This window comes from Lissotriton helveticus, chromosome 11, assembly GCF_964261635.1.
Source record: "Lissotriton helveticus chromosome 11, aLisHel1.1, whole genome shotgun sequence".
Classification (NCBI taxonomy): Eukaryota; Metazoa; Chordata; class Amphibia; order Caudata; family Salamandridae; genus Lissotriton; species Lissotriton helveticus.
In genome coordinates, this window is record NC_136072.1 from 476,180,066 (window position 1) to 476,207,716 (window position 27,651).

The following is a 27,651-nucleotide window of genomic DNA, read 5'->3' on the forward strand; positions in this document are numbered from 1 at the left end:
TTGGGCCATGCATCTGCTTTAAGTCTCCCAACAACCATCTTTCATCACTCCGACCCTTGCACTGCTGGCATCGGTGCGGCCCTCGGGCATGCCAAAGACAGTACTTTGCGGCCACTTGGTAAATATCTGCGAGTAGCTATGACCTAGAGCATACCGCTATGAAGGATGGGGAGCTCAGGTCCCACTTTGAGATGTTAATGTTGCCAGAGTGGGTGTGCCTGACCACCCGGTCCATGGTAGCCCGGGGTAGGTCAAGGGGACATGGAGCCTAGCAAAATGGCTCAAATGCCTGACAAAATGAAAAAGGGCAAGGGGCGCAGGAAACCTGCTACTGAGACTCCCACGGTCTAGGAGGAGGCTGACCCTGAGGCGGATGCCCCAGAGCCCACAGAGTAGGATGTGGCCTAACTGTGGAACCTGTCTGAGCTGTCTAACTGGCAGACGGAAGGGGGTGGGGGTTTGACCAGGGAGGAGTTCTACAAGGCGCAGAGGGAATGCCCTACTAATGAGGGCCTTCGGCAGCAGGTGGAGGTCCAGGCAGCTGGTGACTCCTCTGGCAAAAACCGGATTTACTGGGAGAATGGTCTCCTGTATAGTGAGCTTAAGGCTCCTGAGCCTGGTGCAACCAGTGTGTTGGTTGTCCCCTACTGCTACATGGTCTTTCTACTGGGGCTGGCTCATGATGTACTCCTGGCAGGTCATTAGTGACAAAAAAAGACCTTTGACAAGAGGACGTATCGGACCAGGGTACCAACTTCATGTCAGAAAATGCCATTTTCGAAAGTTGGCATTTTCTTACTTTTTCCATTTGGTGGCTTCTGCCTGTCTCTGAAGCCACGTCTGGGGTGGCGGACAGCTGAGCTTGTGTATTGACTCCAGACAGCCACACACAAAGGGAGCTTAGGTGTGACTGATGGGCCATCCACATCCTGATGGGAGGGAGGAGCAGACACTTACACCTTAATGGGCTGGGGTTTATTCCCACACAAAGGGCTGCATACCCCCGTAGTGAGTCTGGAGTCAGGACAGGAAGGGGAGGGTCTCTGTGCACTTCAAAAGCCTCTCTTTGAAGCCTCCTCCCACTTTAAAGACACAACTCAATAGAAGTACTGGACCTCTTACACCACCACTTCAGTACACTTCTGGACCTGTGGTTACTCTGCCAGGAAGAAGGCTTGCTGTCCTGCTGAAAGGACAGTCACTCTGCTGGGCCCAACTGGACTCCTGCTCTGCTGATATGACCTGCTGCCTGCTGCCCTCTTGCCTGGGAGTGAGGAGGACTGTCCTGCTGCGCCCCCCACTTAAACCCAGAGTTGCTGCAAGGGCTTGTCTGCTTGCCTTCCACTGGAAGTCTCAGGGACATCAAAGATTTCACTCCACTCATCAACAGGACCTTGACTCTGCCATTTGAGAGTTTACACTGCCAAATGGTGCCAAGCCAGTCCTGGACCCTTGGAAGTGGGTTTAAAGTGCTGCAACTGCAAAAACCGGCGCATCACCCTTGTTGCACGTCTCAGAACAGGAGCATCTCCATTGACTCATCACTGCTGCTGCCGCAAAGACAGAGGACACTACACATTGCCAGCTGCGCGGCTAAATGGCGATGCACTGCCTACATAAGAGGGGTGCGACGACTATGCATTTCCTTTTTTTTTAAATATATTTTTATTTTATAATTTATGAACAAGTATACCGCCAAACCGAAAAAAAAGCAAGCCAAGGAAAGCAAAAACAGCTTAGAACAACATAGTACAATTTTCCTTATAATAACAGACGACTATGCATTTCCGATCTGTGTGGCTTGGAACTGACCCTTTGCCTACATCTCCAGGACTGACTCACAAACATTGCCTCTCTTGCTCCTCGCATCTCGTCCTGGGCGTTAATGCCCTAACCAAGATACAGTTCCAGCGGGCCAAGGTTAATTTAGGGTGTGTGTCTGACTTACCCTGACTCGGATAGTTATTCCTGCTTTGACAAGGTACATACCTCTGCCAACCAGATACCCAATTTCTAAGACATGCAAAATGCAGTTACTCCCTCATAATTAAGGTCCTTCGCTTCCCAAGTTATGTAATGGATGTGGGAAGTGGAGAAGTTTGGCATGTTGCGCTTGGGAGCTAGGTGTATGGTGCTGACCTCAAAGAATCAGCAAATGTAGCACAAGATGGAGATTCCCCTTCATGTCGCTGTCTGAATGTGACATTCCTCAAGTTGTTTACCTTTGAAAAGGCCTGTGAGATGAATTAAGGTATTCATATTCAGTCCTTTCATGCTGAGACCCTTTCAGTAGAACAACAACCAGAGAAACAGATTTTTTGCCCTTGCTGTTCTCCCTGCAAACCTCTCTAGTAATTGCTTCCTGTGCCTGGAATGCACACATCCTATAGCCCATTTGTTCTGTGTGGAGCTGTCTGGCAATTGCAGAAATTCGACTCAGTCTACATGGCTCTCACACCAACTTTAAGTTGAAAGCCCTTGAAGATATGTGCTGCTCTCCTCACCAGTGTAATAGATTTTGAACAGATCACAACCACGATATGAAATTAATCTTTAGTATCAAGTTCTGCTATATGTGAGGATCTCTGCTGTACCAGCACAGAAGGATGTCTAACAAGCAACAAGACTATTGAAATGACCGTTTACTAACCAAAACTAGGAACAAGTTTAAACTTGTTCTTCCGGAGAAAGCTGTACTGCAGTGTGTGGAGAGGAGAAGGCCCACGACAAAGAGAACAAGAGCAAGGCACGTAAACTTAAGTCTGCATGGAGATAATCTTGAGAAAGTGCGTAGCAGAGGAGGCACGAAAAGCTTGCAGATCTGAATGAAGCGATCAAGGTCCAGCACAAGCCCAACATAATCCAACCATGACTTTGTAGCAGTCGGTATCACCATTTTCCAACCAGAGAGAGGCGGTTTTCCTCATTTTCAGTCCAAATCTTAGGATTTGATCTCATTAGTTTCAAACTACTGACCTGAATCAGCAGCGCCCCAGCCATCCTTATACCCGTTATGGCTCTACAAAGAGCAGTATTTACAGGCATAATTTGGCACTAACCACAAATCGTGCATTTCTATTCAATAGCAAGCACAACGAGAGTCTAGGTCCCATGGATTCCGTCACCTGACATTTTATATCAGCAGCTCATGAGAAATGACCCGAACCCTGGGCCTTAGCTCAAAAAAAGCACTAGTAGTAATCCCTCTATTTAAAAAAGAAACCTTGGGGACTAACTGAAGCAATACGGTCTTCTACCTGATCGGTATCTTGTGCCCCAATCACAGATGGCCGGAACTTTAGTGACCCCGGCATACTGGAGAATGAGTTTTTTAAATGGAAATAAGCCCCTGTTCTCCAAAATCATATTTTTTTGGTTGGTGGGTATCCAGTACAATTTTTGGCGGCACATTTATATTTTTGGCTTGGTCACATTTTTGGCTAGTTCTCTGAAGACTAAGCCATCAAACCGCTGAGCTGTCAAACTGCTAAGCTGTCCAACCCATACTACCATAACCAGGTCTGCTCAGAAACTGGAACAAAGCAAAGCCAACAAAACATTATTAATACATTACAACATTCTAAACAGCATGTTTGTTCTTGAGACTCTACACAAAGCCACTGAACGTGCATAGAGTATATCAAAATAAAGACCAATTATTTTTAAAAAGTATATCTTTGTCTAGATATGGATTTCATTCTTTGTAATAACTGTCATACTGAATCTAGAATTCAAAGACTCTACCAACCTCCTACAGTGAGTCTTCCGCTTAGCTCAACTACCATTGGAGAGTAACCTGATTATCCAACTAGAGTGCAACAGAACTGGAGATCCTGGCACACCACTGCTAAATGACAGAACCCAACATGAATACTGCCGAGCAAGCACTGAAGTCTCAGAGAAATGGTTTCCCATTCCCTCTCCAACATTCGCTTCATTTTCCTGATATCAGCCCAGTTTTAATTGAATAACATGAAAAATATGATAAGCAGGGCTGCTATCAAAGGGGTTGTAATTCTTCAACTGGGCACTGTAAGATGGATGAGATTTATTCCCTGCTACAAAGAAGATTGGGATAAGCGCAGCGCAAGACCACCTCTATCACAGGATTTCTCAGGTAAATTGCTTTGCCAGAAGAACATCCAACTTCAAAGCCCCACGTTACAAGTCACTACAAGCAATGCATTCATGAACCTTTTCTACTCACAAGGAAGAAAAAAGTGAGAGACTTATATGAGGCAGCAACAAGCAATATCACATGGAACAAATATAGAATTGAGGACATTCAAAACAGTAAACAGACAGTCAAGAAGCAACCCCAATTAATATAGTTTATCAGCAACTGGAGCTTAACAGAAAAGGACAGTGAACAAGTTACCTGCTGGAACGTCTGTACAGAGGCAGAGTACGAGCGCAGGGACAAGCCAAACTTCAGCAGGTTCAGCTGCAATGGGAAGAGGTACTGACTGGCTTTCTTCATAATGAGCTGGTAGTTGGTGAAATCAGTACCTGTCAAGTAAAAGCATGGAAGATGAAAGGTGGATGGAGGACTCATCACAATAAGGTTGGAGGACAGTCAAACTCCCAGAACCCGCATGCATACTCTGGCAGCAAATATTTCATCTAGGATGAAAGCTGAACCCACTCCCAAGCATTTTTGGCACACATTAATTTTATTTTAACCATGTATGAGGATGGGCCTCTTGCAGGCCCAATCCAAGGAAGCTGCTATTTCATAGCCCCTTAGGCCAGATGTATCTAGCCTTTTTGCATTAAAAACTGGCCTCATTCATAGAATCGGGCCATTTGCAACAGCAAAAAGGGTATTTTTGTATGTAAGAAACCCAAACTGTGATTAGGTAACAGGTTTGTGACTACAAACCGATACAGTATTTAGTCGGGCGTTGTTTAGGACCTCCCCTCCAATGACTGAATCGCAGTTGGATGTATTAATGTTTTGCAACTGAAACCCGGTTGCAAAACAATGCTATTTTACAGACTACTGAAAGGTAGTAGTAAGGCATTCACAAACAAGAAGGGGTCCCCAAGGGACCCTTTCCCCTCTGTGATTGTTGAGAAATACTTTTTTAGGAGTAGGCAGTGTTTCCAAATCTTGAAAAATGTATCTAGTTTTTCTTTAAGGAAAACAGAATGTATTAAAAAAAAAAAAAAAAGATCCCTTTATTTCAAAGCAATCACAGACATGGTGATCTGCTGACCCCAGCAGGCCACTATCCCTGTGATGGATGCCAGTCATAGTGAGTCACAATTTGCAACATACCTCATTAATATTCATGAGGTAGGTCGAATTGCGACCCACTACAAATAGGCTTTTTATTAAGCGACCTATTAGTACATTGGTTGGTTCACAAAAACAGAATAGATCTGTTATAAATTTGAAGCAGGGATTCCGTTCTCCTACAGAACTTTGCATAGAGACTTGGAACCTCAGTGAATTAGGGTGTGCCAAAACTCACCTCAGTACCCAAAATCCCCTTACCGAGCTAGCTACAGTGTCTCATTGGTCATTACAAACTCCCAATGTTTAGACAAACCAGAACATGAACTTAGAATACCTCAGGCCACATGGAACACATGAACACTCTTTCGTTATACAATCATTTCAAACCAGAACGTGGAGTAAATGAGGACGCGTGCACATTTGAAATATTTATTTAGTAATGTAGTGTTCTCAAACGCAGTATCTTAAATAATACAAGCAAACATATTATAAGAAGCAAAGTTATCAGCATAGTTACTAGTCCATAGAATGCAAAAGGTGACAACATGCTAAAATGCTGTAATGAATAGGGGTTAACAACACCTCATTCTCACCCTCCCTATCTAGTATATTATATTATAGCTAAGAAGGTCTCTTTTGGGTTTTAGCAGGGCGGCCCCATACCTCAAGATCCTAGTGGTAATGGATCACATCATCTTCCACCAGCTCTCTGCATGCGAAGCACCATCAAGTGTGTGTCATGTGCTCTGTGTGGCGCAATATCAATCGTGCCTAAAGTCAGAACTTGGCCGCTTGCATGTATGTTATGTCTAGGAAGGTGCGAAGATCAGACCTCACAACAACACTGTGTCGAGTTATCCTTGAAGGTTTCAGCACTCACTGTACAGACACAGTTTACCAAGCAAAGCTGATATCAGAGAAATAACATATTATTCTCGAGTAATTCACAACGCTCTACTAGGCTGAAAGCTAAAACAACAATTATGTGTCGTGTGCAGAAGCAGCAAACGGTAAAATGGCGTTTAAACATTTAATAAGCTCATGCTAACTTAACACAGTATATAGGTAATAAGTATCTATATGACATCCCCCAATGATCAGAGCACAGATAAGATAAGATAAGATAAGATAAGGGGCACATCCAGAAAGCAGAGTTCAAGAACGATTAGCCAGTTCAAACTAAAAAAATAAAAAAATAAATAAAGAAATAAAAAATGTTTTTATCAGTCAATTTAAAAATATTCCAACTTGTCAATTTACTGTTCACTTTTACTCAAGTAAATAGGGCCGGGCGGTGAAAAAAAAATCCGCATAATTTTCAAAGATTGTGTAAAAAATAACGGTATGTCATCAAAAGCAATAAAAGCTTTTAGGAGTGGACTGAATATGCAAAATATGCAGCAACAGCCTCCAACAGGAAGTCACTGTAATCATCCGAAAACAGTTCAGCCATCCAATTTAATAGCAGGAAAGAACATACGTGCTCTTCAAGTACCGGAGCCTCTAGCATCATCAGAGGACAACTCGGTGGGTTCTCAATAAAGCTGTGTGCCAAGAAATCTTGCGCCGCTGCGAGTACGTTCCAATGACCCATTAGTCCATGCATCGCTGCCAAGGCCATAATCCTTTCGCCAGAACAAACCAACTCGTGAGTAATTATTGGACTCATTAGTCGATTAAAATCCACGTTAGGAGACACCGTCTTGCAGAGACACAAATCAAGGGCCCACTCGAAATCGCAGCTCAGGCAATGAAACACAGGCTGGACACATGTGAAATAGGAAAATCGTAACGATAATCCATATGCTGCACTTAAGGTGGCAAGCGGCAGCGTGCCATAGTAATCAAGCATCCTGTTGCGAAACAGTGCAAGGTGGGGCTGTGCGTCGTGTAACACAGGAAGGGCATCCATTTTTAATAAAACAAAATATCACCAGAACGCCTGCAGCCAGCACCAGCAAAACAGGAAAGCCTCCAAATAAGCTTGAAAATATTGAATGGAAGAAAGCAGGAATGACTCCAAATATCTTTTCAAAGGAAGTCACAAGACCACTGCTAACTATTTTAAAAAAGTGAGCGAGGCCAGAAGTGGAGGGCGCGTTAAAGATTGAATGAATCAGCTCGCTGAAATGCAATGGCAAGTCAGTATTTAATAGCGCCTGCACCTCTGTGCGGGTGTTGGCGACGTGAAGGACAAATGTTTCACAAGCCGAACTCAGGGCCACTTCTTTTTGAGACAAAAGGGCTCTTATTCTACTCATTCCATTGAACTTTGCCGTCAAGGTTGGAATCCGCGGCCAGATGGAAACATCTGAATTCCCATGTGGAGGAGGATACAGAACGTTTTTGCAACACACTACACGTTCAGATACAGTGACCACATAAGCAATACCGCTAATTAACCCACAACAATCATCATTATTTAAAAGTAAATAACTGCCGTTTGCCAGTAATGTGAAAGTGGGGATGATTGCGGGAACTGGAGTACCTTTCAAAACACAGGCTAAATTGGGCCGTTCCTGGTTGCAAGAACCATGTAATTGGATATGTCTACACATTAATGAGTGATCTGGTGTCTCTGTGCTCTCTTCACCTCTAAGATATACTTATTTCCCATCCTTGAAGCATCTGTAAGTGAAGGGATGCGACCAGGCTTCATGTAGAAATGAACTACCTAGTGGTTCGTACCGGCCTATCGCAATATATCGCATACAATATGTAAATTTAAATAGGGCAAATGGTAGTGTGATTAACCCGTGGATAAGCCACGTTGCTGCAGTGGCTTCTGCCACATAAAACGGTAAAGACTCCAGCCTTTCAATGTGTAACATAGAAAAAGACGCATCCCTCATTGAAAGTAAGCGCTGCTTTTCAGTCAAATTAAACGGGGCAAATAGGGAGGACACGTTCATGTAATTCCAAGGCACTTTCCCAGACTTAAGCGTCTGGAGGGTCCACGCAAATTGCATAATGGAACGCAATTGATTTTGACCATGATATAACACAGACACTTCATTTTGCACAATATCAACAACAGAAGACACAATATTATCTAACGTGTAAATGCGGGAAGAGAGCATGTTAATGCTATTATCTACAACTGCAAGCACTTTTTCTAAATTAGCTTGATCAATAGCTCTAAGGCGTTTTGCCGCCTCAACCTGTGATGTTTTCCAGATTTCATTGTAAATCGCATATATCCATCTCTTCGATCTACCCCTAGCCGGGCCTTTTATGAAATCATTTAAATCTACATCATCAGTCAGCTTAGATAGATGCAGTTTAACTGATGCCAAGATAGAATGTTTGAGCCAAGTCTGACATAATTTGCCTACAGAATAAGTGGTGACAGAATGGTCAGTGTCAAAACGGGGATCGGACCTAACCTGAGTAAAGCCATCAGCTAAACCCAGAAAACGACGTTGGCAGGAATCTGCACTTTTGTGCCACATTAGCCAACCTTTTGGATCCAAACTGGATATGTTAAAGGACGAATTAAGCATCAGGGATTGCAATTCCCTAACGGAAAATTGTGTAACATTATCCCAACCAGCATATTCCTCTAAATCAGGGAAGGAAGGAGTATTTAATTTTTTAGAAGTAGCCAATCCAAAGCATGTGGTTTGTGAAATGGTAGAATTTAAAAAACACATATGATTTGGGATGAGACATGCACGGTGCAAAGCCTCAGTGCCTTGTACCTGCCAATTTTTTGAACCCCAAACAGATTTAAGGTCAATTACTTCCCTCCATAACTCGTAGCCACCAACAGCCAGTTTGTCTAGAAAGGACTTAGAGTACAACAACTTAGTATCGGTAAGTCTAACCTTGGACATGGACTTCTCTGTCATTTTAAAATAAAAAGACGCGGGATTGGACTGATTAAAGTCGGTAAAATATGTGTACTTTTTCAAAAAAGTACTCGAACTGCCTTGTAAAGGAGCCGGGCAATGCTCCCACTGTGTAGAATTTACAGCACTCCTTCTGGAATTACTTTTATGCAGATAATGGTTGCCAAAATGTTGGAAGCAAAATAATTCACCATAATTAGCAGATTCTAAATACAAATCTTCAGCATCAAAGGCAGCATAATATTTCAAATCAGAAAACAATGCCTCTACGGCCTGAACATCCCAATCATCAGAACGTACGTTTTGTTTTACTACATCCCCCATGATTACCCTGAGCACATTAGGGACATTAACAACCTTAGTAGGGCCATGGATTTGAAATGTAACCGCATCCCACACAATCCCATCAAGGACAGGCCAAGCAGTGATGTTAACAAAAGTCAAGTCTCTCTTCAGTCTGTGTGCTGAATGCGAAGAGGAAAGGGGTGCCAAAGTTCCATTTAGATTTCTAATGCATGTTCTTTCCTCGACATAATGTCCATTGACGATTCGAAAAAAATAAAACACAAAACCAATTGACATAAAAAGGTACATTGAAAAAAGTACCAGCCAAATATATGTCCAAGGGGGAATCAAAAAATGTTTTTTAAATAAACTGACATAAATTGCAAAACGTGAGGGCTTTTTTGAGTTATGTGAAACAGTGTCAAAAGAAAATCTGGATTCTGTGGCCAAACGAGTCTGCAAATCAGGCATCGATAAGTCAGTTGGGTAAGTGTAATCAAGTTAATCAACGTTATCACCAGGCAAAGTACTTAATAAAGGACTAGAAATCGTAGGCATCTCGATGGCCACCTCAGGCTCAGGATTAGAGGCAGTGGCCAAAACAGAATTTCTCACAATCGAAGGACAGGAGACCGCCGGTGTCATACTAAGAAGAATCGGCCACTCTGTATCTTGACATTGTCACTAGAGATAAACCTGTTTTCTTTACGACCTGGAAGTGGTGGTAAAATGACTGTTCTTGTGCCTTCACGCCAAGCACAGGAACCGGAGCTCGATAGGAAGGACCAAATTCTTTTTTGTTATCGATCTTCTCTCAAACCAGTTCTCTAACTTGGGGTAGCCAGCCAACTACCAGGATCTGCAACGCATCATCCGATGTGGAGGGCAAATGTTCCTTTACAAGACTGTCTCTGGTCTTTTGTAGATCCTGTAAAACATTGCAATGTTCATCTACTTCAAAGGTTGTGCCTTGGGCCACGCAGTCTAGACCGTCAAGGTCCGGGATATACATCTTGATACCAAAGAGCATTTTGTATGGGGTTCGCCCACCCAGAGACCTTCGAGGGAGATTATTAAGAGCACGCTGCACGCCATTGAGATGGGCCAGCCAGTTTCTGCCAGTGCCTATAACTCGAGCTGTCAATGATTGCTTTAAGTCACGGTTCATTCGTTCCACTACACTATTACCCTCAGGTCTGTATGGAGACGAAAACTTGACTTGGACCCCCATTGACATCATGGCATCCTTGTACACCTTAGAGGCGAAAGCCGGACCCTGATCCAAATGGAAGATACCACAGGCAAAAATCCCTACAAAGACACGCAAATTTCTTATGACAGTCCGTGAATCAGCGTTGCGATGGGGCCATACCCACACAAAGCGTGTGCGTGAATCAACTGCTACTAAGATATACTTATACGCAGTATCAGACGAAAAAGGACCGCAGTGATCTAAATAAACGCATCCTAGTGGTTTATTAGATATGTACAACTGTGTCTGTGGCGGACGCGCAGCAGTCGAAGGCTTGATCTGCTGGCAAATGTCACATTGAAGGACATAATCGCGAGTCTGTTTGTACAGTCCCCGCCACCAGAAACGTTGTTGTAATTGTGATACAGTGGCCGAGGCGCCCGCATGCGCAGACGCCACACCTTCATGTGCCGCTTTGATCAAAGTATTCCTGCGGTCTGAGTTGGGACTCAACCGCTCACCAACTCCAGGAAGTTTCACATAAGGAACCTTAAGTGGTATGTGTACTTCGAAGGGAACCCCGCAGGATATTTACCTCCCTTCTTAGTGGCAGCTACTGCCGCCAAGATATCATCATCAATCTTACTTTTGGACCGTGTAACTGCTGCAACTAAATATGTAGATACCACTGATTTCGCCGCTTTATCAGCAAGCGAGTTACCCACAGCGTGAACTCCAACACGCTGATGGCCAAGAGTATGAATTACAAACACAAGTGGCAACTGCTCTTTAAGCTCAGCCACCCGTAACCCAGATTTTATGTTTTATTGTGCTACCTTTGGAATCACGAAAGTCATTTTGAATCCAAAAGAACAAGTTTTCATTGTAAGACTGGACACAGTAATAGGAATCACTCACAATAAGAGTCGTCACACTGGGATCAGCGTACTCTAATGCAAACATTAGAGCCCGAAGCTCTGCCAATTGTGCGGTGCAGTCCCCTAGAGTCTGCGTGTGCACGACTTTGGACTTGAACTCATCGTTCACCATGGCACCGACCACAATGGCGCATGCGGAAACGTAGGCGTGTTTAGAGCCATGCGCAACCTGCGCCGACCCATCAGTGTAAATGATGCAATGGAAATCCTCCAAAGGACGCATAGCTAAAGGAGCCAGATGAACGAATTCATACTTTAGGTACTCCTGCGACCGTAAAGAGGCATCAAAAACAAACGTGACATCCGGGCACGTCAATGACGCAGCCCAATGTATCCACCGAGGGTGCAAAGCTTTAGAATTTGGTACACTGGCTTTCGTAACTGCCTCCAAGGCAGGACACGGAGTAACAACCAACATGCGTTTTGCCTGTGACAGAGCACGTTCCTTAAGAATCGCCATCTGTACAGCCGTTAAAACTTTCTCCACAGTGGAAAATCGCATTTCAGCCAAAGTGTACAAGTGTGACTTGTAAGCAATAGGTACTGTGTCTCCTTCATTAAAAGTCAGGTAAGTGAAACCCACCGTCCCAGGGATAATTCTTATCACCAGGTTGGTGTGGTTGTCACGAGTCAGTAAGAATTTAGAAGCGAGCAGATCAGCCTGCAAGGATTGCAGCATAGCTGAGTGCTCAGGCAGCCAGCATGATTTGGAAAAAGTTGGTTGTATCAAAGCATACAAAGGCTTGATACGCTTGATACGCTGGGCATATTCCGGAATATATGTTCTCCCGAAATTTAAAAAACCCAGTAAAGACTAATTTTTTCAGAGTTGTCGGAGCGCGCAGTTGTGCGCATTTCTCCAGGAAGTGAGGAGCCAAACCTCTACCTTCATTGTTGAGCTCGTAGACCAGGAACAACTCTGTATATTCTGCAATGTGCGATTTTGCAAAATTGAATTTGTAACCCATGTCTGCAAAGCTACAAATTAAGCGGTCAATGCGACTCAGATGCTCCCAAAGTTAGTCGTCTGTGAGATAAATGTCATCCACATACGAGCATGCATCTGGGTCGACCCTCTCTAGAAGAGAGACTATGCGGGCAGTTAAAATCCCAGGACTATTCTTATAGCCCATAGGTAAACGCCGAAATTGTTTTTGCACACCGCCGCAAGTAAAGGAGGTCCATTGGGAACTCAGACCATCCAAGTGGTGGGCATAAAAACCGTTGGATATGTCAAGCGTGGTCTTAAACCGCTTTCGCACAAGACTATCCACCAAGGCAGAGACGTGAGTATTCTGTACTGCACAGGTACGGCAATGCGAGTTTAAATGCCGGTAATCCAATACCAAACGATATGAACCGTCTGGCTTGGTCACAGTGAAAAGAGGGTTATTCATCGGTGACACACACGTTTCAAACACTCCCTGATATTCCAATCGTTCAAGGATTTCCGCAACGGAAGCCTTCGCTTCACGTCGTATAGGATATTGAGGTTGAGGCTGAGACCGCAAAGGAATCTCGTGGTGTGGGGAAAATGTAACCCAACCACAGTGTGTACGGTACAGAGCCGGCGCTAGAGCCTTAGCCCACTCTTCTGCAAAATTCAGCGCATGCTCCTTCGAGACGGTGTGCGCGAAACTGGGGAGGATCACCTCCTCCCCTCGCGGAGCTGCGAGAACAAAAGGTGGGGGCCAGTCATCCTCCGAAAGCAAAATGTCATACGTAGATGAAAGATTTTCCCAAAACACCCCTTTTATGGTACGTTGTATGTCACCTGCGATTAACAGGATAATTTCATAAAGTCTGTCTGGGGGAGCAACTCTAGTGTCAGCTGTTTCTATTACAACATATTGGTCAGTCGCTGTCACCTTCAGTAGTGGACGGAGGACCTCCCGTATTATGGTAATCTCTGCGGCGCTGTCCAGCAGGTCAGAGCCCATGTCAGATTCCGAAGCTGCGTTCTCACTATCTGTGGCATATCTCGCTGTTAAAGCGGCGACTTTCTTCTTTTGAAACTGGGGTCTTTTCGGTGTAGTGCCGTCCTGCTTTCCTGCACCGTCTTTTGGGCGGGGCTGGTCACGTTCTTGCTGGCCACCCGACCCCTTCCGCCTCCTCCACCACCAGTCGACGAGGCCGATGACTCCTGAAAAGAACGAGGAGAGCGTTGATCAGAAACCTGAAAACGATCAGGTGATTTAATCTTCGCGCAGGTCATAAACACGTTCGGTGGGCGCAGGCACTGAAGACGCAGGACGAGACTCCTGTTTATGTTGCTGTTGCTTTCCCTGTTTTTGTTTTTTAGGCCAATTTTGTTTTTTGGACTTGGGCTGAACGTCAGTTTCAGACTTCTGCCCTTGGGGTTGCGTTTACTCTTTAGTCGAAAACGGTTTGAGACCCCTGCTATTGCGGCCCACGGTTTTATAAGCCGCCACAATAATCCTCGCTAACTTCGGGGTTTCTCTGCATCGGGAAGCGCACCCAAAGCATTAGCCACCTGAAAGTTCACTGCATCCCCCTTGACATTAGCAAGAATGAGATCGCAAACCACATCAAAGGAGCCACACAGGCGCATACCCAATTCAACCGCAGGCTCAGGTCCGTGCTCATCCTGAACACGCTTAAGGACCGTTGGCAGGACAGTCATTGACGGAGTGCCGTAATACCTCGCATAGACCGCCGCAAATGTTCTACCCCAGGTCTCACAGTCACCGATTTCAGTGGTAAAATCTTTCGGCAAACAAATTGTCAGAATCCTGTGTTTTTCACCAGGAGACGTGTTTGGAAATACCGCCTCAAGCTGGTCAAACTTCTCGGCAAGCCAGAAAGGAAAATCATCCTTATCCAGGGGACGCCTGCCCATCACAGCATTGACCGTCACGGGACTGAGCTTCATACCGCCCAGTCCTGCTTGAGGCGCCGCAGCACCCTGGGCCCCATATGTATTGCACTAAAGCTCGAATAACACTATTAGAGACTACATGTAGCCTCCGTAGCTCAGCAAGGGTACAATTGCCATGCTGAGGATGAGGAGTAAATCCAGCCAAAACAGGCCAATTAGGGCCTGAAATGGACAAAGGACCTAACCTCGGATAGGTTAAATAATGCGGGAGGGCGCCACCAAACCAAACACGATGCTGCCAAGTATCAATAGGTACCTCCTGTGGCCTATACGGAGTATATTCATTTGGCACAGGGGCGGGAGTAAGTATGTATGGAACACACCTAAAGTCGAGTCCACAGCTGGAAATGTCACCCACGAATAAAAGATTTCGTAAGGGTAAGCTGTTTCCGCACTCAACACCATTATCACGGCCATGCCATCCACTGGGACATTGTAAGTCTGCAAATGATTGCGCACCGCTATGCGACTATGCTGCGGAATGTCCACGGCAGCGGCCATGACGATACAGAAAGGTAAATGAACAAAGCAAACTTTGTAGCACAACTGGGTAGTAAGTCAAGGAAACCGTTTAGAAAGATTCAAGCTTAAAAAGACCTATTTCAAAAATAGGTAGGTTCTTTCAGACACCGCCGTTTTCCGGAAACGACAGTGAAGGGGTTAAGGAATGAATGATATACTACTCAAGTGTCATGATATAAGACCACCAACGTATGGGCGCCATGTAGCAGGGATTCCGTTCTCCTACAGAACTGTGCATAGAGACCTGGAACCTCAGTGAATTAGGGTGTGCCAAAACTCACCTCAGTACCCCAAATCCCCTTACCGAGCTAGCTACAGTGTCTCATTGGTCATTACAAACTCCCAATGTTTAGACAAACCAGAACATGAACTTAGAATACCTCAGGTCACGTGGAACACATGAACACTCTTTCGTTATGCAATCATTTCAAACCAGAGCGTGGAGTAAATGAGGACGCGTGCACATTTGAAATATTTATTTACTAATGCAGTGTTCTCAAACGCAGTATCTTAGATAATACAAGCAAACATATTATAAGAAGCAAAGTTATCAGCATAGTTACTAGTCCATAGAATGCAAAAGGTGACAACATGCTAAAATGCTGTAATGAATAGGGGTTAACAACACCTCATTCTCACCCTCCCTATCTAGTATATTATATTATAGCTAAGAAGGTCTCTTTTGGGTTTTAGCAGGGCGGCCCCATACCTCAAGTTCCTAGTGGTAATGGATCACATCATCTACCACCAGCTCTCTGCATGCGAAGCACCATCAAGTGTGTGTCGTGTGCTCTGTGTGGCGCAATATCAATCGTGCCCAAAGTCAGAACTTGGCCGCTTGCATGTATGTTATGTCTAGGAAGGTGCGAAGATCAGACCTCACAACAACACTGTCGAGTTATCCTTGAAGGTTTCAGCACTCACGGTAGACACAGTTTACCAAGCAAAGCTGATATCAGAGCAATAACATATTATTCTCGAGTAAATCACAACGCTCTACTAGTCTGAAAGCTAAAACAACAATTATGTGTCGTGTGCAGAAGCAGCAAACGGTAAAATTGCGTTTAAACATTTAATAAGCTCATGCTAACTTAACACAGTATATAGGTAATAAGTATCTATATGACAAGTTGATGCACAATTTGCGATGATTTTTACAAACTTCATTATTTGCACATCTGGCCCTTTGTGAGGCAAAAGGAGAGGCACCTTGCAAGTGATCACAATACTTTAGAAAAACATAAAATGAAAATTCACAACTTCACTCTATAAATGCTATGGAATCTTAACCACTAAGCTGCACCCAATAAGTCCACTATTTAACATTGTGTCTTTCAGGAAGATAGAATTTTAGTTTACACCACTTTTTTTCCACATGAAGTGCAACTAAAAAGTAATCTCTTTTGCTTCAACAGGTCCGCTATTTTGTATTACAACAGTTTTTAATTGCATATCAAATAAGTTAAACATTACTTCGCTGTACTAATCGGTTTGCAACTATTAGTGCTGTAGATTCTCATGCTTCCCCCCCCCCCACCCCCATGGCTTTTCCCATTTAATGCAGGATGCAGACATTGCAAATTGTTTTCTTTGTAGTACAGTTTCGAGGGGATTAGTAATCCCTCCCCTAAAACCCAAAATGCACCAGGGCAAAGACTCCATCTAAGTTTGTGTTTTCCCATGCGGGTGAGAGTAAGTAGGTGGTACACTAGTGTAATGTAATGTACTTAAGTGTAAATTAATGTTTAAGACATCATAATGTGACCTTCATCCAGGAGGGTTTATGTGAAACTACAGCACATGCCAACTGTTACAGACAAGCAATGTTTTCTGTTTGCAGAGCATGTGCTGCAGTAGGTCACATACTTTAAACAGATTGAAAAGGTTTGCTATGCCAAAGCCAAACCTACATTATATTTTGTGCCTGGGGTGCATTTCACATGTTAAAAAGGGAGCCACTATGGCTTTCCTAAGCAATATCCCAGTAACAAACCCAAGTAGAGCAACTGCATGGTATAGATTATTGAAATCATCTTTATTCGGTTTTCAGAGAAGACCATAAAAGAGCAATAAAACATGTTTCCAATAAAAATACATTAAAACGTGTTAAAAAAAAATTATGTACACATTGATTGCATTCGTTGAGACATAATAATCATTCAATATTAAGATTGGGACGGTGATTGATACAGAATTTTAAGAAGGAAACAATCGATTTGGCATATATTTCATTTTCCAGCATTTGCAAGGCTAAAAAGGCTGGACGGCATGTTCGAAGACCCATAATCTTTACTATTGGAATTATCCAATAGTTAGGGGGAGCCGTGAAAAATTAGCAAAAAAATACTGTATGAATATTGCTTTAGGTGGAAACAGAATCGCAGGGACAGGGTAAAAGATGAGTCGACCAGTCATTTTGTTTTGGGAACGAGATAAGCCGATAAAAATTGTCCAATCTGAATCTGGTCTGTAAAAAATTGTCAAAGTTGTTAAACTCGTATTTTAAATATGGCTATAGTGAGAAGGAGGTTTGTATAGACAGCAGATGTTGAACTGAATTTTTGCCAACTTCTTGAGCCAGTCTAAGGTCTCTCATATGTGACAGACATGACCTTTTAAGTTCTCTTTTTGGAATTTTAGAGACCGAGGTGGGTTCAGAGAAATAATTCTGGATGCCCAGATCGTTAAAAAAAACTTTTACGTATTCCAGCCATCTTATTTTGTGCGATCTAGATTATTCAAGTTACTAGACCCGCAGGTTTAGTAACATGTTTATGTTTTTTCGAGGCCTGAACTTGATGTAAACTGTACCCATATTCTGCTCTATGCTTTTTTATTGTAATGGCTTTCGCCATCTAAAAAATCAAACCCAATGGTGTTACTAATATAGTACAATCTTATCAGTATCTGGGAGTTATTCTAGAAAGAATGTAACCATTTTTTGGTCAAACTCCTTAAAGTATTACCACTCGGAATGCCAGAAAATGACTGCTGGGCAACACAGCGGGGACATTTTCAAACACAAATCATGACTTTCCCAGGATGAAACGTTCAATATCAGTTACACTCTGGTAGGTCAAACGGTCTGCAACTTTGCCTGGTGCTTATTTTTCCCAGGAGGGCATTCATCACAAGTAAAAAAAAAATCTTATTTACCTGCAACCACTGCTTTACTACATTTTTCTGTTGCAGATTACTTTACTGTGAATAATTCTGCCATCTAGTATTGGGCTTGTGTGACAAAGTGCTGTTTTTGCATGGTTAGCTCCCACCTTTTGGCTGGTTTTGATGTGGTTTCAATTATAGTGCACACGGTCCTGCCAAACAGGTCCCCAGTGCAACACAATAAGATGATGAACGGATCGCTGAAACCTTTCAGACACTCACCCCCAGTCACTATTAGGTTAAATCCATCATCGTTATTTAGCCTACCCCAGTTCAGGCCCATCAAAATGCAAATCAGTCTTGACCCTGTTCCTCATCGGAAAAGTCCAGCCTGAACTGTCAAGCCTGGTCCTCCCTGGATCGGAAACAAACATCCTGGGACCGATTTCAGGGTAACACCAGGGAAACACCCCTCATCATCCAGGCTAGCTTGAATCCAGTGGCAAAGTGAGCAAGGGACCCAAGTCTGGGAACACCCTGCCAACTTAGGACGAACAAAGCACACTATAAGATTATGGACGGAGCGCTGAAACATTTCAGACACTCACCCCCAGTCACTATTAGAGCTGGGTTAAATCCATCATTGTCATTTAGCTCACTACGCCACCCCAGTTCAGACCAAGCCATATGCCTGGTCTCTACTTTTCCCAGAAGGGATTGATCACCAGAAAAAAATCTTTTTTCCCATGCCCTATCACAGAACTTTCTTGTAACCACTGCTTTCTAATATTTTCTGTTGCAGATTATTTTACTGGGAATAATCCTGCCATCTGGTAGGTTTGTGAGAGAAAGTGCCACTTTTTGCATGATTAGCCCCCACTTTTTGCCTGGTTTCAATTGTAGTGCACAGGGTCCTTGCCACACAGGTCCCCTGTGCCAGTGCTTTGCCAATTGGTACTTCTGCCACCTGTAAGTCCCTAGTAAATAGTACCCCTTGTGCCTAGGGCCATGAAGCTGAAGAGGCAACAAAATAGAAGGAGGCCGCCCCAATGGGTAAGGATATAGGCAGGCTAGCGGGGGAAGAGAACAACACCAGTCAGAACAGAGAGACCCTGCCAGTGATATTTGGAGAAGGTCCCACAAGGGGATCCTACAGTATCAAAGGAGTGACGGACCTATCATTCAGAGCCAAACATCAGGTCAATAAAGTATAGCTATTTTTTTTATTTTTTCATTTTCTTCCATTTTCAAATATTGATAGTACAAAAGATCTACATACATTCATAATTCAGAAAAAATAGATAAAAACACACATGATCAATATTACAAGTAGCGTCCCACACACACCGTACATGCCCCTGCAGCTTACATGCCCCTCTGAGGGAGAAAACGGCAAAGTCGAGATCAGGGCCAGACTGAGAACCAAAACCGCCCTGGCAAAGTGCTCAGCCAGCCCCCTGGGGGTGCGACTGAGCACTTTGCCGGGGCCGGTTTTCGGCCGATTTTGTTACAGGGCCGATTTTGCAGCTATGCTGCAAAAACGTCCCTGTAACAAAAACAGACACCAGGGGCCAAAACCAGCCCCCACCCTTGCGGCGCACTGGGGGATTGCCCGGTGCCCGCAATGGTCAGTCCGGGCCTGGTCGACATGGTATCCTGCCTATGTCCCACGTCAGCCATCACTGCTTAGAGGTATAGGTAAGTCACCCCTTTAGCAGGCCTCACAGCCCTACGGCAGGGTGCACTATACCCCAGGTGAGGGCATAGCTGCATGAGTAGATATGGCACTTCAATATTAGGGAACATTGTAAGTCCCGTCTTGAAGTTGGGGAGACCCCTACAATCAGGGCTTGGTCTGTGTCCCCTCCCACAGGAGTGTGGCATAATAGAGTGTAGCCACCAGAGCAGCGTTTCCCATTGGCCCTGCCTGCTACTCCACTAAAACTCCCCAAAATGTAGTATTTAGTTGGCTCACCCAGACCTAGAAACTAAATCTGCGACGACCTAAGAAGCAAGAAGACGACCCTGCAGAGAAGACTGAATAAGAAGCCTGCCTTGGCCCCAGCTCTAATGACCGGTCTTCTGCAAATCTGCGACCTGTCTTGCAGCCAGTGACCTCTAAAAACCCTGGGAGGACGGTTGCCTTCGAAAAAGACTCCAATCTCCTGTGAACAGCGGACATGTCCAGAAGAAACAAACGCAAAGGACCCCGGATAGGTAGATCCGCGTCTCCTGCCACTCTGCATCCGACGCAGGTGGCCCGAGTCGGAGTGGCTCAACTGTGCAGTGAAGTCTCCCCAGCAATCCGGACCCCTGCACTGTGAGAAATTTCCCACTTTGGCATGGTATGCCCCCACTTTTTGTCTGGTACCTGCAACCTCAAGTGCAATGCCTGCACCCTGTTTGTCAAAAGAAGAATCTCCATTGCAACACACTGGGTGCCCCACGCCGAAATTGCACCCTGCACCCGGCCACCCCTGTGCAGCTGGTGGTGTATGTTTGGTGCTGCTTTGTGCCCTCCCCACCCCCTGTTTTGAACCTGCAAGTCTTGGCCCCTGCAACTGATCCACTTACCTGCAAGCAGTGTTGCCATTGAAAAGCATAGGGCTGAAATCAGACTTTGACCTCAGCACCCCGCTGCACCTGTGCCGCTGGTGGTGCAGTTTTTGTAGTCATCGGACCCTTGCACCTTGCTAATCTATGAGCCAGAAGAATGGATTTGTAAGTCGGATACTTACCTGTTAAAGCACGATATTGTTTCCCCCATAGGATAACACTGAACTGTTCTGAAAAGTTTCTAAGTGTCGATTTTTCATAGTGAAAAGTAATTTTATTTAAAAACGTACTTACTTATTGTGAAGATCTTGGTGTTAAATAAAAAAGTAAATTTTTCTAAAATTGGTGGACCCTCCTTCTTGAGTCGTGTGTCCATTACTAGTCAATGTTGTGCAATAAATGTCTTACACTCCGATGTGTTACGCCTAAGGCTGCTCGCCCACACTACCACTAATAGAGCACTTGGGGTTTTACAGTGAGCCCTTTACACTTTTGGGGAGCCCCTGAACTCTGTGCACTGTATAACCCCCTAGTGGCATACCATATACAGAGCCAGCTTCCTACAGATTTGAATAATACAATGCGTTTCTGGCAGTTTGTTTCCAGACTGTCAAGAAAGACTCTAATATGGCACCTGATTTCACACCAAAACCATCTTCAAAGCAGACCTCATTTCCCAGCATTGACAACTACACAAGTGTAGTAAGTGTATTTTCAAGCATCCTCCCTACTTCAGTCAACTTCTCAGGGCAGACCCAGCAAAGGTTAAACAAACACAAGTATGATACCTGTTTCAGCTTGTTAAGGGCTAACACTGACAAAGGCCTTACTAGTTTATGAATGTTACAGACCGGTAGCATCTTAGGCAGAGCCCCCGGCTTGTCTGCAATCCAGCAAGCACCTACCAGGTAAGATCTCATTGGGGTCTAAGCCAGCACTCCACACTACCGATATCCCCACAACCACATCCGGACCTAGACCACTCCGACACTAAGACAACATTCTCACAACACAGAGACAGGACACAGAGACCCAAACAAACGTACACAACTCACCCTCAAATGATCAAACACACATTCCAACTCATGTGCGTTAAAGCACATTCTGCTGTAGTCCACGCTTATCACCCATCACATTTGACACACTCTTCATGACAGAAATATTGTTCATCTCCACTTCTTTGCACATACTTATTCCCACAGGCTACAGTATCCCAAGTGTGGCCTACACACCTAATAAAAGGAAGAGGCCCGGCAGTCCTGTTTCCAGGCTAGCAAGCATCCCTCAAGTCCACGCAACTCCTCAAATGCCATTTCACATTCTATACAACTCTGTTTCCCACCTTTCGTCTCATCTACAAACTTGACTGATAAATTCTCTGAACTCATCCATCCCAAATGCCAAAACTTTACTCCTAGGCTACTACAACCACCCAGACATTGCAACAAAAAAAACAACAACAAAAAAGTCACACATCCACTGCAAACCATCCATACCCTTGGACTGGACGACCACCTACAAGCCCACATCTTAATGCTCAGATTACAACCCAACCAACATAGCGAAATTAAACAAAAGGAGAACATCAAACGCCCACTGACAACCTAAAGCTCAAACTCATCTCTCCCCTTCCAAACTCCAAGGGAGGCTCTTCTAAACAACTCACGCACTTTTCTGGAATAATAAGTGAATACCCACGTACCAACAAAAAAATGGAAATGCAAGCCAAAACCTTTAGCATCCTGGTACTACGAAGACCTCACTGACAACAAACTCTTCATCAACAGACAAAAACGAAAATTGGAGAAAAACAGTATCTCCGATGGACTCACACTACTAAAGTACCTCCATGCATCATGCAGACCACTGATCATATAAACCAAAGTTAAGTACTATACCATCAATGGAGATGCTGACAGAAGAATACTTTACAAGGCACTCAAGCACCACATCAACTTCTGACTGACCCCTTTAAGCCACAATACAGACAGATTAAATGCAATCAGCCTCTTCTGTATTTTTTCACCGGCCCCAATGCACCTATCTGAATTAATTGAATGTATGGTTCTCAGCTCAGTAATGTGGTTTTATGAAATTCGCCCAAAATTAATTTGAACATATGTATTGTGTATTTAAAATTTTATCTATACTGTTACTATTTTTATACGTAATTAATGGTTTTATAATTCCTTGAGTAGGCATTTGAAATTACAATCGTTGGTGTAACTGCAAGTAAAAGTTTCCTAAGGTGCCGCTCGAAGGCTTGAGACGCTGCTTGTTTCCTCACTGCCCTGGGAGTTCGCTGGAGCAAAGAATCATTTTGGGACCACGGTGAGAGGTGATTGTACGGGCGTGCCTCGGGACTGCGAGGACCAGGGGGCCAAGTTCCAGCTTAGTGGCCGCACCTGGGTCCTCTTCTCGCTCCGCCCCCCCCCGCCCTTATCAGCGCCTCGCGGGGCCGCTCGAAGGCTTGAGACTCTGCTTGTTTCCTCACTGCCCTGGGAGTTCGCTGGAGCAAAGAATCATTTTGGGACCACGGTGAGAGGTGATTGTACGGGCGTGCAGCGGGACTGAGAGGACCAGGGGGCCAAGTTCCAGCTTAGTGGCCGCACCTGGGTCCTCTTCTCGCTCCGCCCCCCGCCCTTATCAGCGCCTCGCGGCCCCCGCTCCACGGGAGCCGCTCGGAGGCTTGAGACTCTGCTTGTTTCCTAACTGCCCTGGGAGTTCGCTGGAGCAAAGAATCATTTTGGGACCACGGTGAGAGGTGATTGTACGGGCGTGCAGCGGGACTGCGAGGACCAGGGGGCCAAGTTCCAGCTTAGTGGCCGCACCTGGGTCCTCTTCTCGCTCCGCCCCCCCGCCCTTATCAGCGCCTCGTGGCCCCTGCTCCGCGGGAGCCGCTCGAAGGTTTGAGACTCTGCTTGTTTCCTCACTGCCCTGGGAGTTCGCTGGAGCAAAGAATCATTTTGGGACCACGGTGAGAGGTGATTGTACGGGCGTGCAGCGGGACTGCGAGGACCAGGGGGCCAAGTTCCAGCTTAGTGGCCGCACCTGGGTCCTCTTCTCGCTCCGCCCCCCCGCCTCTCCCCCTCCCAGTCTCTCAACTACTTAAAGGAATTACAACTACGCGCGCGCGGGGGGTAAGCTCGGGGTTAAGCCCGGGCCAAGGGCGGGCCCGTTGTAGCCTGTTAGAGACCGTTAAGGACCGTACTGGGCCACCCCCCTAAAAACTGTCATCATCCAGGACTATCCTTTTGAATTGTTATCGGCCCGTCTATTTTCCACTAACATCTATTTACAACTAATACGAATCCCCATATTTCCCAGTCCTTACATATGTTATCCTACCTTTCGATAGCTTCCAAATCTCATCATGTCCACTAGAGGAAGCAGAAGCAAAACTGCGGCAAAGAAAGGGCAACTTACAGGTCCTATAGATAGCTTCATCACTAGGGCTAATTCGTTCATAGACCAGAGCATCTCGCTCATGGAGCGCAGAGTATCCCAAGATCTAGCAAACGCTAAAAGATCCTCCATGGGGTACCTGGCAAATGTAAGAACGCCGGATCCCCGTAGGGATTTAAGATGGAGCGAAGGTGGGGGTCAAAGGCACAGCTTACCCAACGCAGTTGACCTATCGGTCTCACAGCTCTCCATAACACAATCAATCTCAGATCCAGAAAAGACCCCAGATCTAGTGCCCCAACCCACCCCGGAAGAGATAAGGCAGTCAAGAGGGAGGAGAGAGGGAGCAATAAGGAAAAAGAAACCTGTAGGCCCAATAAACAAAAAAACAGAAAAACCTTCCAAACCTCATACCGAGACAGCAGAGAACCCCCCTAGCTCCCCCTTGATAGAGGATCGGAATAGACATACGGTGATGGTACACCACATACCACATGACACCCCGCCCCCGATTAGCTTAGAAACTGCAATCAATGCACCATCAAACCAGGAGGCAGATGAAAACCCCAACACCCAACTGTTATTAAAAATTGGAGACCTTTTAAAACAAAACCTCACACCATTACAAGTTAGATTATCCAAGATAGAAAAAGCATTAGCCGAACTCTCAGCCCTGATAAAACCCATTTCAAAACCCAACCTAAACCAGGGAGTACAAAAAGGAGTGGCAGGTAAGCACCCCTGCTCTACTCCCACCGCCCAAAACAAAAAATCGACTGTCCCAGTGGTAGCAGCCAAACCCACTCAAACCATAGTGGTTAAAAACAAGACAATGGAGAAGCCACCACCAAATCCTCCAAATATAACCACTCACACAAACACTAATCGTGAATATAACAACACAGGCTTAAACACAAAATCAACACAATCGAATAAAGGGAGGGAGAGAGAACCGTTAGATGGCAGACTTCCTGTCAACCTCCCGCCAGAAGCGAGTCCCCTTGTCGTCATCATGACTGGTGTTCCAGAACTGGCGGATCAAAACTCTGAACCAAACTGGTCACTAAGGAATAAGATCCAACACTGGCTCAGTATGAACCGCCCACCCCCGGCCTACAGCTCAACTAGAATTCTGATGGTTAGAAGGGCCCCTTGGGTCGGCCATCGTAGAAAAACAATACAGGTTGACTGCGTCCTAATCACCTTTGAAGACCCCAGAATAGCTGACCATATCTGCTATGGGGAAGATTTGAGTTTAAACGGTGGGATAGGAACAAAGCGCCTCTCTTTTTTCTACCCCCCCCCCCCAGATTTCACGAAGGTTCTCTCTATGATGAACCCTGGTATACAGTGGGACCTCGATATCAGGGCAGAGAAAGGGAAGAGTGGGGAGGACAACATCAGAGGGGTAACTATAGGGAGCCACCACGCTGGGAGGGTTGGAATGGAATACCAACGATGAATAGGTACAGTGGCCTAGAGTCAGTTGATTGACCATCACAGGCAGAAGATCCACTGAGGTTAAACTCAGTAGAGCCTGACATTCCTTCTGTTCCACACACTGGCGATGCTCCCAAGGGGGACCCCCAAGTCCTGGGTGTCGTTTTCTGGAACATTGCTGGCCTCCGCCCAAAATTGAAGATGGGAGTGTGTTGAGCCTTGTCGACAGACAACAAATTGTCTGCCTTCAGGAGACATGGTCGCTGACGGAACTCCACCTTCTGGGATTCAGGACGTATTTTTCCCTAGCTTTGATGGGGACTATGGGCAGGCCAAAGGGGGGATTAAATATCTACATAGCTAATACCATCCAGCAGATAAAAATAAATATTGTTGAACTGGACGTTAATTTCCAGCTTCTTTCCCTCTCCCTACCCAAAAACGAGACAGTCTTCCTTATCAATTTCTATAATAACCTGGAGGAACGACAGCTTTTGAGGGTGATATCTAATCTAAATGAGAAACTCTCCAATTTAAGACAGGCAAAAGGCGGAAAGGGCACCGTCTTTTTCTTATGGGGGGGGGATTTCAATTTACATCACTGCACCCTTTCGGGAAAAAACTGTGCTGGGATGGTGACTGAGAAGGGTAACCCCCTTACCCACTTACGTCACACTAAACTCCATGCCACGATGAACGATTCGCTATCAGACCTGGACCTCCAAATAGTGAACAGTCTAAATGGTAATACCAATCAGTTAGAGCCAACCTATGTGGGGAGGGGTCATCACACAACGGTAGACTATATCTTACTATCGGCTGGTCTGCTAAATAGAGCCAAGCACTTTGAAGTTATTCCTAACGCACTAAGTGACCATTCGGCTCTTAAACTGGAATTGAACCTAATTCACCAACAATCCCTTCCCCTAATGATAGTAAAAACCCTGACTCAGAATAACCTACACTTGGGTCAGTTAAACGGGTACACCTTAAAATGGGCGAAGATAAACCCCGGCCAACTCACCGAAGAGCTGATAAGATCTGCATACCCCCACATTAAAAAATGCCTAGATCAAACGGTGGCAAAAGAGGAAGTCTTAAGTAATTTCTCTATGATTTTAGAAAAAATTAAGTCCCTACTCACAGGGACACCAACAGCCCAAACCTCGAACAAAAAAGGATGGTTTAATCATGATTGCACACTGGCTCATCCCAAACTAAAAGTGGCACTGAATAAAGATGAGAGATCCTCAGCTAATTGCCACACTTAGAAAAGAATACCTCTGTGCGAGGAACCAGAGAAAGGCCGAATTAAAGCAGGCCCTGTGGGACGAACTTCACAAAAGTGCCCTTGCAAAAAACAGCGAAGCCTTCTGGAGAGTGGTAAGATCTCCATTTCTGGCCGATAATAATACTCCAAAAATCGAAGTTGCCATAGAAGAGGCCGTGTGGGTATCTCACTTTTCAAAAAATTTCAAAAAAAGAGAAACATACTTAGAAAGTGATGATGAAACTCCTCCAGTTGGGGCATACCCCATCTCCATAGAGTTTGACATCTCCGAGGTCCTACTGGCCCTAAAATCAAGTAAAAATGGAAAAGCCCCCGGGCCTGACGGTGTTCCAGTGGACTTCTTTAAACATAACACAGATCTCTGGGCCCCATACTCACCAGGGTATGTACGGCAGCTGCAAAGAAGGTGCTTCTTGAGTCCTGGACGAAGTCCATTATGGTCCCGATTTTCAAAAAAGCAGACCGCCAGGACCCTGCCTGCTACCGCCCGATTTCATTATTGGACTCACTAGGCAAGGTAGCTGGCAGGGTCATTCTCGAGCAACTCCAGCAGTGGGTTGAGGATAGGGGTATCCTGTCCGATTTGCAATTTGGTTTCCGGGAAGGCTTTGGGACGGTAGAACAGGCTCTAAATCTATCTATGATTATAGGGAAATACATTCACGCAAAGCAGGACAGACTCTACATGGTGTATGTGGACCTGTCCGCTTGACTGCGTCGCCCATACGAAACTATGGTCTGTACTGTCACAAATGGGGGTGGAACCCCCACTTTTGGACTTTCTGAGGGAATTATACTCTACGGCTTCTGCGAGAGTCCGTTTCGGTGCAAAGGGCGAGCTATCGGCATCTTTTGGGGTAGAGCGTGGAGTCAGGCAAGGTTGTGTCCTGGCCCCCTTTTTATTCTCCCTCTATACAAACAGCTT

The 27,651-nt window shown here is 45.1% G+C and overlaps 1 protein-coding gene across 2 annotated transcripts in view; it reads right to left on the bottom strand.

Moving 5' to 3' along the window:
• UGGT1 (UDP-glucose glycoprotein glucosyltransferase 1) overlaps positions 1-27,651 on the bottom strand; it is an 822,704-nt gene that overhangs the window by 778,467 nt on the left and 16,586 nt on the right. For both annotated transcript variants that reach the window (XM_078666074.1, XM_078666073.1), the window contains exon 4: positions 4,379-4,509. In XM_078666074.1, coding sequence (XP_078522200.1) covers positions 4,379-4,509 — 131 coding nt within the window. The remainder of the gene's footprint in view (positions 1-4,378; positions 4,510-27,651) is intronic.